The sequence below is a fragment of the Cyprinus carpio genome, chromosome B5 (genome assembly GCF_018340385.1).
Source record: "Cyprinus carpio isolate SPL01 chromosome B5, ASM1834038v1, whole genome shotgun sequence".
Taxonomy (NCBI): domain Eukaryota; kingdom Metazoa; phylum Chordata; class Actinopteri; order Cypriniformes; family Cyprinidae; genus Cyprinus; species Cyprinus carpio.
Genome location: NC_056601.1, coordinates 27,250,167 through 27,264,061, shown reverse-complemented (window position 1 = coordinate 27,264,061; position 13,895 = coordinate 27,250,167). Strand labels below are relative to the sequence as shown.

The 13,895-nt window shown below is 34.6% G+C and overlaps 1 protein-coding gene across 2 annotated transcripts in view; it reads left to right on the top strand.

Moving 5' to 3' along the window:
* The window catches only part of kif1c (kinesin family member 1C), a 51,990-nt gene that overhangs the window by 10,600 nt on the left and 27,495 nt on the right, over positions 1–13,895 (top strand). For both annotated transcript variants that reach the window (XM_042725115.1, XM_042725114.1), the window contains one exon: positions 8,901–9,034. In XM_042725115.1, coding sequence (XP_042581049.1) covers positions 8,929–9,034 — 106 coding nt within the window. In that variant the 5' untranslated portion in view covers positions 8,901–8,928. The remainder of the gene's footprint in view (positions 1–8,900; positions 9,035–13,895) is intronic.

Genomic DNA, 13,895 nt, shown 5'->3' with positions numbered 1-13,895 from the left:
CATTACAAATAGATTTTTCCCAGTTCTTGTATGTAATTTTGTTTGTAAGAGCATTGCATATCAAATTCTATTGAAATAAAAGGTGAGCGGAGTCTCCTTCATGAAATTCACCCCAAAATAATTGGCTTAAGACATTTCATTGTTCAGAAAATGCTATATTATCTGACTTGTGCTGAATAGTGACACAATTGTCCCCTGTAAAGTTGTTTCATAACTGATGGACTTTGCAACATCTAATATTTTCCTGTTTATTACTGTGAAGCTGCTTTGAAATAATTGATATTATTATATAAAGTGCTATATAAATAAATGCGTTTTTTTTTAATATACAGTGAGTTCAGCTATATTAGTTAGTCTGTCTGTAAGCGGTATAAAAGAGACAGGTCTCTGGTAATTCCTAATTTTCACTTGTTGGCAGTGTGTTGACTGGGCTGTTGTGATGGTACAATAACAGTAGTATTTGTGAATGCTTTTAATGTGGTGGAATTGGCAGAATAAGCATTGTTTTCCTCAGTTGTTTCCTTGTTTCATGCATTTTGTTGTAGCTGTTGTAATGCCACACAGCAGTAATTATCATCTTTTATAGTAACAGTGGGTGTTCCATGTTTTTGTTGTAGTTAAAGTGGTTATAATGTCCTGAGGTAGTTCCCATCATGTGCATCTTTGAGATTTCTCTTGAGCTGACAAGTATACACGGCTCATTGGCTGCTGGCCAGACTCTCATCCACACACAGAAGAACACCCTGTTGTCAACTGGTCTGGAACAAGTGATGACACATGGCGTGCAGGGAAATAGGGAAATAATGTGTGAATGCAGAGGGTTTCCATTCTGTGATGATGATAAAAATAGACAGGTCTTTCTTATACTTTAATATTTTCAATAATCGCAATTAATATGCACTTTTAAATCCACTCATGTATTGGCATATCAAATCAAAAAATCATGATCAGATGACTATATATTAAACTGAACAACTTAATTTTTTTAAATTACTATTATAGTATTTGGTGATGTAAATTAACTTTTATTTTAATATTTTCAGATCTCATTTTATTTATTTTTTAATCACTATCATTATTAAATGTTTTTTTTTTCTGTTTATCTTTTTCCCAGTTTTAGTGATTTTAGTTCTTTAAATGGTTGATGAAAATTCTGTCATAAATTACTCGCCCTCATGTCGTTCCAAACCTTCGTTCATCTTCAGAAGACAAATGAAGATATTTTTAATCAAATCTGAGAAGCCTCTGACCCTCCGTAGATATCAATGCAGCTGCAATGTTCCCAGGTATGGGTTTGGAATAGGGTTGTCACGATACCATAAACAAATGTTACGATACTATACCAGCTGAAGTATCATGATACCAAGTAGTATCGCGTTACCATGCCATATTGTATTAATTCAAAATTCAGATCTACAAAATGAAGCAAAATGTCAGAAATACTAAGATATAAATAAAAACAGACCAAATTGTCCTCAGAATATTTTTTTTTAATGAGAATGAATAACTGGCTCTTTGAAAAACTCAAGAACAGTCATGAAGAAACTAATTAAAATGTGTCATGCATGTACTCCATCTGCACAGTAATGAAGTTATGCAAATTGAAACTCTTCTTAGTGTACCAAGTATTAACACTGCATTAACAATTGAATTTCTTGGATTTCTCAAAGAGGCTGTCAATGGTGGGCTGTGACTTGGTGGTGGCAGGGTTAACTGTGTGGCTTTGGGCACCAGCTAGGGCAGCATGGTTCTGATTCTGAAAAAAAAAAAAAAAAAACCTATAAGAAACAATATGAAATTAATTACTTGAATTCTGTTTGTTTGTAAAAATGCATAAACATTTTTTAAATTTTGAATATAAAAAATAAATTATATATTCAATGGCCTATTTCATTTTTTTTCAATACAATAGAATATAGAAAATTTTTACATTTATGTTGAATGTTAGTACTGTACATTTAATAAAATAAAAACAGTGTGATATGACATTTTTTAATTAATCAAATTAAATCAGTGTAAGCAAAATACATTTTAGAACTGCACAATTGGCACAGAAGCTGCAATTACAACTGCATAAATAATGAGTATTTATTTTATATATGAAGTTTTAAATCTAAAATTCCAAATTCAAATATGTGAAATGTTGAAAAACAATATTATTTTATGGACTTCCTTTAAATGGGACAGTAGGTGGCAGTCGTTCTTAATGATTTATTGACAGAGCCATTCAAAAGAATCGTCTGGTCACTTCAGGAATGAAGCAAGTGATTACTCACATGAAACTTCGTGAATGGCTCATTTAACAATTTACTCACCTGATCCATTCAAAACAAATATTCATCGCGAAGATTGTTGCAAAGAATGAAAACCATTTATCCAGAAGGTGGACAAAAGAGCAACAAAAATATATACATACTTTATATAAAGTTATTTTAAAATGCAGTGTTTAAGCTGCTTATTTTAAAAACCTTTTCAGTCCCTCTCTCTAGATAGCGTGAATAATATGCAACACCTTGTTGTAATGTTTAACAGGTCATCGTCAAAAATGAAGATAAATTATTTAAGGTAAATAAGTTCCACTAACCTTTGTGTACTCTGCAAAAGATGTGGGATGTGTCCGAAGATGCTTAACGAGGTTGCTGGTGTTTCCCCCTTTAGCTTGAATTCTCTGTAGGCATTCACGGCAGATTGGTTTTCCATCATCAATAGGTTTTCCAGTCTCATCAGGTAAAAATCCGAAGTAGTTCAATATTTCATTACGTGAGTTGCTCTTTTTCAAGAGATTGTCGCGGTCAGACATTGTATTTAAATTCATTGTATTCACAGGAACAGACCATTGCAAATTAAATTGAAATGAACTGAATCAGATGCTTGTCGAAAAAAAAAACACAATACCATATATGGTATATAAGGTGTGAATTCTACACAGTTTTTTTGCGCGCTTAAAGGGCATTGCAGAAGACGACAGGAAGACAAAAAGACGCTTAATTGTTTATTTGCAACACAAGTGTTCGAACGTTTTAGCAACTGCCCCACAAGCCACATACAACAGTACTTACGGTAGAACCGTAATGACGATACTACCGTTTAAAAAAATAGTATTTTGAACCCTTAGTATCGCGATACTACCGTAGTACCGGTAAACTGTGCAACCCTAGTTTGGAACGACATGAGGGTGAGTAATTAATGACAGAATTTCATTTTTGAGTGAACTAACCCTTTAACCCTTTAACTAACCTATTTAGTTAGTTCTATTTATTTCAGTAACTAAAATGGCTTAATAATTTTATTGTTAGTTAACGGTTACAAAACTCTTAAAGTAAGCAACATTTTATACTGTATAAAAGTAAAGCTGTATAAATGTGTTATGGCTTTGTGTGACTATTCAACAGCCAATGAAAAAGACTTGACAACAATTCATATGCTGCCAAGCTTTCACTAGTAGTGACTATCGTTTTTTTCCAGGCCAAAAAAAAAAAAATTCAAATTTTTAGATTGACTTATGTATTTAGTCTGAATACTTGGCAACGTTTGAATGGCCTTTGGTGGAAATAAATGCATTTTGTAGCCAGATAGTTACAGCATCTAACAGCATGAGCTAATCATGCCAGCCAGCAAAGCTTTAACCCTTTGGTTGTAACGCAGGAATGTTTATTATGTAGACCTAAACTATCCGTGTATCATTCGTTCATTTTATTTATTTATTTTTTTGATGTAAAAGTTTTTTTTTTTTTTTTTTTTATGCAATATTCTAAAATGCGCATTAAAACAGGTGGATGGAAACAGCTACTGAAACCTTTTAAAAGACATGTGGTTCATGTTTGTGGCATGCGCCAGAAAGATGCTCAAGGAGACCGAGATGTGCTAAAGCTTCACATTCTATTGTTCTCTTTATTTTTCAAAGGCATCACATTTTGTAGTTATTTTGAATGTAACTACACAAATAAAAATATACATTTTACCATACGACTGTAAATGTCAGAGTATTATGTTATTTCACCTTGATGGGGAAAAAATCCAAGTGAACATCTATCAGTATATTAATTTAAACTGCATATTTAAAGGGGCTTTTTCACTTTTTTAACTTAAGTTAGTCTGTAATGTTGCTGTTTGAGCATAGAAAAGATCTGCAAAGTTACAAAGCTCTAAGTCCAATTCAAAAGGAGATATTTTATTTAACGGAAATCACTTTTCAAAAACTACAATGAACGACTTGTTTGGACCACAACACATATTTTCCGGGATTTGTGATATCACAAATATCGATGGATGGGACGAGACCTGGTTGAGCTGCATTAGAGAAGGCAACGAGTGTTATCATCACTATTTCAGAGATATGCTAGCTTTCCCAAGGCAGTCAAACTTAGAGTGGTTATAATCATCCGGGTTTAAAACGCACTCAAATGATATGATTTTGATGCAATATTTACTCTGAAGCTTGCAGGCGGCAGTGGTAAGGGGCATGACATTTCACTCCCAGAGTGGTGCCAATCACAACACACACTGGCCCAGCTAACCAATCACAGCACATTTTGTATTTCAGAAGGCAGGCCTTCATTTGATACAGGAACTATTCGAGCCATTCATGCCAGACTGGGGAGAGAGGTATTGTAATAATGTAAAATATGTGAAAAATAATGTGTTTTTCGACCAACCTAGTATGAGAGCCTGTTCTAGTACACCCCCAAAACAAAATCAAGACATTGTAAAAGAGCATAATAGGACCCCTTTAAACTGCTTTAAATATGACTGCTGCTTATTTCCTGTGCACTTCAGTACTGATCTGCACTTGACTGTAGTAGCGTCTGTCTGCTTGAGTTTTAACCCCTTCGCAATTTATTGGAACTGAACTAGAGTGACTTCCTTAATTTTGTTCTAGAGGTTTTTTACTCAATTAACACAAAAAATGTCCTGCTCCCACTTGCCAATTTAATGGCAGAGAATGGTGACTTTAGGGTTTTTTTTGTTTTGTTTTGTTTGAAGAGGATGCATACAGTATCTGCCATAAAATAATCCTATATGCATCTCGTGGCGCATATTCTGAAAGTATACTGTCGGTTTGGTGAGAAACAAACCGAAATGGCAAGCAATTAAATTAGGGATGCATCGATCCGATACTGGCATTTTCTGTGGATCAGGTATCGGTCAGACGAGATCGATCCAAATCCGATATTGTGCGTATACTATTGTGTTATTGTTGAGCCCCACGAAAGGCCCAAATACCTTATAAAGCACCAAAACATTTTTGTGCACTATATTTCAAGTGTTCTGAAGCTGTTCCATAGTTCAATGTGAGGTACAGATTAATATTGAAGTCATTTAAATTCAAGTTCAAATAAACTCTTCTTTCTGCTGCGGCTGTCTGTCATCCTCCATTCAGCAATTAAACTGCGTGTCTCGTTCAGTAACTACAGTCAAAACAATGAAACTCTTTTCAAGAGCGCACAGTAACTGAGGTTTAAGACTTTAAGTTTAAGACTCAATAAATTAACTCACAGATTTAATACACTACATATCAATATCTCTCTTCCCTTTGTAGTGATGTCCAGTTCGCGAACGAATCGTTCGATTTAACCGGTTCTTCTTAGTGAACCGGTTGAACCAGATGACCAAATCGGACTGAATCGTTTGAAAAGGTTCAAGTCTCCAGTAAGCATTAATCCACAAATTACTTAAGTTATTCGCTTATTTAATGTGTCTGACACTCCCTCTGAATCGAAATAAACCAATATCCCGGAGTAATACATTTACTAAAATAGTACAGAACTGCTGTGAAGAGAGAACTGAAGATGAACACGAGCAAAGCAACATGTGTGTTATACTAACACTAACTTTTCTATGCAGACTCGGAGGACTGTGACTTCTTGTTGTTTCAAGCTCATCATTCTGTGCGCGGGATGCGCATAAGCGCTCTGTGGTGCTATATATTGGCGCCTTTAGCATTGTAATACTAATCAAAGATTATTAATATCCGTTCTTATTCTGTTCTATCTATCATATGTTGCTGCCTTTATAACTATGCTATAGATTTAAAAGAAACGTCTTTTAGATTTCTATATAAATGTATATACTTGTTTTTTCATGAATGTATTTTATAACAATACAAAGAGCAATGTGTAACATTTTACCAGATTTTAGACACTTTTATTTGTAAATAAAATATTTCACTAGATTTTATAAAATTATTGTGCACCCGTGATTTTTCTAGAGTATCTTTTGCTGATGAACTATCCACTAACCTAGTTTATAATAGTATTTTTGTCATAGATTATGATTATGTATTTTTTCATTTGTTATTTTTCATTAAAATTAAGTTATCTATATGTAGTAGATTGTGATTAACACACAAAAGAGTGATGATCAGGTCAACACAGAGAAGTATAGAAATTCTACATTGATTTAAAAAAAAAAAAAAACTTTGCTGGTATCGGATTGGATCGGTTCTGAGAAAATGTTATCGTTGCATCCCTAAATTAAATTTTATGAAAATATTGCGCTAAGAATCCATGCATCTGCAGTAGAGATCGACCGATATGGGTTTTTCTATAGCCGATGCCGATGTTTAGAGGTCAGGGTCAGCCGATGGCCGATATGTGCTGCCGATTTTTAGGGCAGATATCTTGAAGTTTTCCCCTTCATTTGCATGCTAAAATGTCACACTAATAATAAGTGGATGCACAACATTTCTAAACTTCAACTCCAACTAATCATCATTTATTGAGCACTGACTTGAACCATCTCTCGAATCTTAATTTTGTGCACTGCATGGTATTACAAATAAAAAAAAATATCTAAAGTTAACCAAACAAATCAATGAACTGACCAAGTATTAAATATATAAAACAGGTAATATATATATATATATATCATTTACATAAAAGTTTTAGAGCATTTATCAAGCAGAATTTTTCAAGTTTGTTGGAACATAAATGTAAACTTAAATATACATTTAAATAAAAGAACTAACATTTTATAAATAAAAATCAATTAAACTGAAAAATATAAAAAATAATATATATATAAAAAATAAATAATAGTAGTGCTGCAAACACACTAGCAACCAGCAACATTTGTGTTTTGGTATAAATGACACAGAACATCTAAAGTGCATTCTAACTTCAAACTTACATCGCAGTCTGTTCATTATTAAGAATAAGTACAGTCAACCAAACATATAAAAGATTACACTGGTCAGTTTAAATAGACCGTAGTATACCGGTGCACTCTGCTCTTATGCCAAGGACATTTTTGCTCATGTGAAGAGGATGATCTTTTCCGTCTAGTTTACATTAAAAAAATTAAAAATATTATAGTTTAACATTCAGATACATTGCGAATATGGAAACATTTGGATATGTGCAGAACGAGACGTGAGCAATAACCTCCATCTAGCCAAACCCGCGCGCGCTCGTCCTCGTCTGCACGCACACACCCACCGTCACGATCTAATGCACTGTAAATGCCGGATTTTTTTTAAACAAATAGGCCTACCGGAATGCAAAAATTCAAAATCGAACATTTTGCAGAACAGGATCAAATAAAGTACTGGTCATTAATACTCGCATAAAATGTTTAATGTGAAAAAAAAAGCGGTTCACTGACTGCGCAGCACAGCCACATGCGCCACAGTTACGTTTGGGATAATTTTTCTTTTTAATACTATAGTTTCATTTGAAAACATTGCAATTGCGTTTTAAAATACAACAACGAGCACCACAAAACCATTTAAAGAGGCGCATTCAGCGGTCTCCTTGATGGAAAACAGTCAACAAAATAAAATGATCTCAAATATACAGCGCGCTCCCTTCATTTTATCAAATGATCATAATCACATATTCATTTTACAGTCCTGCTACTAGCATTTTATTCAGACTAAACCCCCTTTAATTCGGGTGAGAAAGCTTTTTTTCCGAGTGGCTTTTGCACATAATAATACCGCTGCAGACGCATTTTGCAGCATTAAGCTTATTCATTGATTGTTAATTTAAACGACGTTTAAATTATTGACATCCCTAAATGCAAATGAGTTGGATGGAAACCTGGCTATTGTCTGCATCAAACCTTGCTTCCGAACAAATGTCATTCACCGTTGTGGGCTGCTCCAGGACAGCTGTCTCTCCCAGCACGGTGCTGTCTGTGAGCGGGGCGGAGTAACGGAGCCCTCAATCACGCTGCAGCATTTGTGAGAACTGCCACCTACTCCACCTCATTTACAGAGAGGAATTCTCTGACTACCTTTATCTCCCAGGACTGTTGTTGAATCTTCCAAAAGTTTTGGCTTGGGGTCCTTCACATGCGGTAGCAGCACTTTCCACCGCACCAATAACACGGGGCTGCCCGCCGACGTGCCTGAATTTAAATCGGCGCTCCTAAACACGGATATCGGCCGATGCCGATATATTAAAAAATGACAAATATCGGCCCGATATATCGGCCGACCTCTAATCTGCAGCAGCGGAGGACTATTATTCTGCTCTGTGATACTGCGGAAGAACTGATGACAGCATGGTTTGATCTTCGGCTGACCAATCAGCAAAAAGAGGCATTTAATTTCCACCCACATGTAGAAATCAGACAAATGTTTAAACTGTCTATTCAAATTTATGCTGAATTCTCGCTTTTCGTTTTTGTAAAAAAAAAAAAAAAAAAAAACGTAAAAGGAGCCGTTGTCTAATTTTTCTACTTTCAATATTAAGTCAAAAAACAAATGACCGAATGATATACGTATTTTAAACCAACATTTCTGTATTCATTCCTTGTATGTTTTTTCATTTTACATTTTGAGAAATGGATTAAAGTGTGGATAAATAGAGTATGCTATTTCTCAGCATGAGTCATTCATGAATACTGTTGAAATACCGATTGTGTGAATTTTGGACATTGTTTCAATTGTCTTTCAGGTGCTGAGTAGATTGACCAGTACTCATCATGGCGTCTTCCTCGGTGAAGGTGGCGGTCCGTGTGCGGCCTTTCAACAGCCGAGAGATAAACCGAGGAGCTAAGTGTGTGATCCAGATGCAGGACAAGAGCACATGTGAGTGCAACACACACACAGTGATGTGTTTTTCTTTAATTTTATATCTTCATTTTTCTGTCTATGCTGTGCGTAGATACACTGCCTTATCTTTGTTTTCAGAAAGAACATTCCTTTTATGTGAACACATGAATTCCAGACATTTCTCTGTAGTCTACGGAGGTGGTTGAATTTTGGAGTCAAAGTTATACAGAGTTTTGCTAACTTTAAAGTAAACATGCATCAGCCTGTTTTGAAATTAACATTTTGCTCCATAAGTAGACCTGCGCACAATTTGTTGCAACAAGTCTGCCAAATTATAATCAAATTTCCACAGGATTTGGACAGTCATTATTCAAGGATTTCCTATTACCTGCCCTTTCCACAGAGCTTGGCACATGTGCTCCTACGTTTAATTTTTTTTTGGAACACATTAAGATAAAATTAGGGGTGGTGCGGAAATGTATCAAATAATGTCTTTTTTTTTTTAAATAAAGGAATACCAGGAGACATTTACAAGCAATATGATTTGTATGTTTGATGATATGTAAATTTATGCTTCAAACTGTATATAATAATTATGTAAATATTTATAGGCCTACTTTAAACTGTGTATATGTACACACACACACACACACACACACACACACACACACACACACACACACACACACACACACACACACACACACACACACACACACACACACACAGTTTAAAGTAGGCCTGTACATTTTAAATATAGTATAAATGTAGTCAAATCTCTAGACTAAATAATTTACATTCAATAATAATTATTTCCTAGTCTTTCCTTCCTGTGAAGGCCCAGACAGATGCTACCAAGGTTTATGGTAAATTAAAATGCCAGATACAATGAATAATAATAATAATAATAATAAAAATAAAAAAAATGCTTTAGGCAGAATGATGAATTTAATTAAAAATAGTGCTGGGCAACGATTAATCACATCCGAAGTGTTATGTACATAAAATATGTGTGTGTACTGTTTATATTTATTATAAATATATAAATACACACATGTGCATATATATATATATATATATATATATATAAGAAAAATAGGATATGTTCATTCATATATATATATATATATATATATATATATATATATATATATATATATATATATATATATATATATATGTATATATATATATATATATATATATATATATACATGTAAATATTTTCTAAATATATACTGTAAGTGTCTGTGTATTTCTATATACATAATAAATATACAAAGTACACACACATATTTTATGTACATAACAGTTCGGATGCGATTAATCGTTGTCCAGGACTAATTATAAAACAAACCTGAAATACACTTTGACTCTAATTTTGAAATATCTATGCTTTACTATTGCAGGCTGCTCATTCAAAAAGATTAGGGAGATAAATTATGGACTCTGACATCCATTTACAACCTTACAATGCAAACATCATAAAGTAAACATTGTCATAAGTAAATCAAAAGCAATCTATTAGCATAAATGCATGATACTTATTGATTGCAGTCTGCTCTGAAAGTACAGCCTGTAGAACATAAAATAGTGCTGTGTGTCTAATTTTGAAATGTGCAGTACTCACATTTATTCAATGAAATCATGGCCTTTTGAAGTTTAATAATCACATCAGGCCATATCATGATTCCTGTTTTTCCATGCCCAAATTTCAGACCTTTCAAAATGATCATTAAGATGCTTCTTATACCATTTAAGATATTTTATATTTTAATGAAGTTGAATTTTGCATTTGTGCTTCTAAGTACAATTACAATAATTATATGTACATTAAATATAAATTCTAAATAAATTGCAAATGCAAGTGAAAGGCTCATACTGTCAAACCCTGTACTTAACCAATAGCTGCTTGTTGATAACTAAGTATTCTATTAATGATTTTGCAGCCAAATATTTTATTACATATTACATGATGAAATATTAATTTGATAATTTTTTCATCTCTTAAAAAAAGAAGAAAAAAAAGAAAAAGAGTATAGTATTTGTAGCACTTTTTTATGCATGCCAGTCGAGCATGATTTAATTAGTACAATCAACTTTAAAACTCATTCCACATTTTTAGTAGTTACTCTTCATGAACTTTTCTATGGTAGTATCCAAAAATACTCGTCTCCACCCACACACTGAAAGGGGAATTTCTGAGAGTTTGGAACCACAGTCCTAAACCACTGTAAAATCCTGTTGTTTGCAGTACTGGCTGCCAGACCTCACATTCCCGTCTTCCTCTACGAAGCGTTTCCACCCCACTCTCTCTTCAATTGCAAACTGCAGCGCCGCCACTGTGTTTGCCTCACCCCCCTCTCTCTCGCTCGCTCTCTCGCTCTCGCTTTCTCTCTCTCTCACTCTATATCTAAAGAATCTGCCGGGCTGGCAGTCTGTTTGCTTTGACCCCCCTCCAACACAAACACTGAGCTGTTTGAGCTCAAGGTAGCAGTGCTCATTGTTACCCAGCAGTGCTTTATTCTGCTGGGGCCTTCTCCACTCTTTGGCTTCCTTTTAATGACCCTACTCATTGAATTTTCGCTTTTATACAAGACTAAAATTAATTACCCCAAACTGAATTTTAAAGAGAGCAAAACTGTTATAAACTGTTAAAAAAACGGTTAAAACTGTATATATCCTTTCTTACTAAAAAACTAAAAAAGCAAAATCACAGCCAATCAGAACATGCAGTGCTTTCAAAATAGTGGTGTCAGGAAATGATTATTCATTCATTTATTTGGGTCTGGACCATGGTTTGTTTGTCAGAGTTCACATGAACCGTACCCCCAACCATTCTTTTTAAAGGGATAGTTCACCCAAAAATGAAAATTCTTTCTTTAATTACTCGCCCTCATGTCGTTCCAAACTTGTAAGACCTCCGTTCATCTTCGGAACACAAATTAAGTTATTTTTGATTAAAACTGAGAGCTCTCACACCCTGTATATGTATATACATCAGGGGTTCAACCGTAATTTTACAACGCTACAAGGGTACTTTTTGTGCGCAAAAATAGCGACTTTATTCAACAATTCTTCTCCTCATGATTCTCTCAACAATGGTGACACGCCGCTGCAGACGGGATGAGGGGGAGAAAAATTGTTGAATAAATGTGTATAATTTTGTCACACAAAAAGTATTCTCGTAGCTTTGTAAAATTACAGTTGAACCCTTGATGTCACATGGACTATTTTACTGATGTCCTTGCTACGTTTCTGGACCTGGAAACATTTCAATTGTATTGCTGTCTATGCAGGGTCTGAGAGCTCTCGGATTTCATCAAAAATATCTTCATTTGTGTTCCGAAGATGAACAAAGGTCTAACAGGTTTGGAATGAGGGTGATTAATTAATAACAGAATTTAAATTTTTGGGTGAACTATCCCTTAAAACGGACTTGGGTACGGTTCGCAGGTGTGCACCTGAGTTCGGAAGACAGCGTTCACATTACCCAAACGAACCAAAATTTGACGTCAATCAAACCCATGTGTGCACCAAAAGTGCTAGTGAGAAAGCACCCTTAAATTCATAAAAACATTTTTGAATTGTTGATTTTTTTATTTATTTTTTTCGAGTTGATTGTCTGATATTTGCTCTTGTTTAAGTCATACTCAAATGTTCAATTCATTTTGATCAAGTTTTCATAAAACAAGAGTTCTTATATAAAGTTATTTTGCTTCTCAAGTAAATGTATCATGATTTAAGAATCTTTATATATTTGCACTGGAAAACAAGACAGAAGTACTGACGAAGAACATTGAGTTTTCATTATGGGCAGGGTTCGGTAGGGATATCGTGTCAAAGGTCCTTCAAAAGCTACTAAAAGAAATGTAAATGGAGGGGAAGTGCTGTGGCCCTGCAGTATTTGTAGAGCTGGGATGTTTCCAAGCTCATTATGATGGCTAGACAGGACTGTGTTGACATTACTTGGGAAATACTATGTCCTAAGAACAGTTTCCATTGCTCATTGAAATTTTTATTCAGTTCTCATACACTTATTCATTTTTAAGAAGCAAGGACTGCTTACTAGTAAATGCAAATATAATACAAGTATTTCTGGTCTTGGATGCTGATTGGTCAGTGCAGCATTCCAGACATGCTAAATTTCAATATGAGACACCTGCATTTCTGTGCAGCATGCATATTAAGGATGTTAAAAAAAAACAATTATAAATAGACTTAGTCGCAATTCCAATTGTTTCAAATCAACTTTAGTGGAAGTCATACTGTTAAAGGGTTAGTTCACACAAAAATTAAAATTATGTCATTAATGACTCACCTCATGTTGTTCCAAACCCGTTAAGACCTCCGTTCATCTTCAGAACACAGTTTAAGATATTTTAGATTTAGTCCGAGAGCTTTTTGACCCTCCATTGAAAATGTATGTACGGTATACTGTCCATGTCCAGAAAGGTAATAAAAACATCATCAAAGTAGTCCATGTGACATCAGAGGGTCCGTTTGTTGAAGCATCAAAAATACATTTTGGTCCAAAAATAAAAAAAATACGACTTTATTCAGCATTGTCTTCTCTTCCGGGTCTGTTGTGAGTGTGTTCACAACACTGCAGTGATGCCACTGACGTACGACGCTGCTGACGTGTTCTCTGGTGCGCCCAATAACAAAGATAATACGTCAGCAGCGTCGTACGTCAGCGGCGTCACTGCAGTGTTGTGAACACACTCACAACAGACCTGGAAGAGAAGACAATACATACATTTTCAATGGAGGGTCAGAAAGCTCTCGGACTAAATCTAAAATATCTTAAACTGTGTTCCGAAGATGAACGGAGGTCTTACAGGTTTGGAACGACATGAGGGTGAGTCATTAATGACATAATTTTAGGGTGAACTAA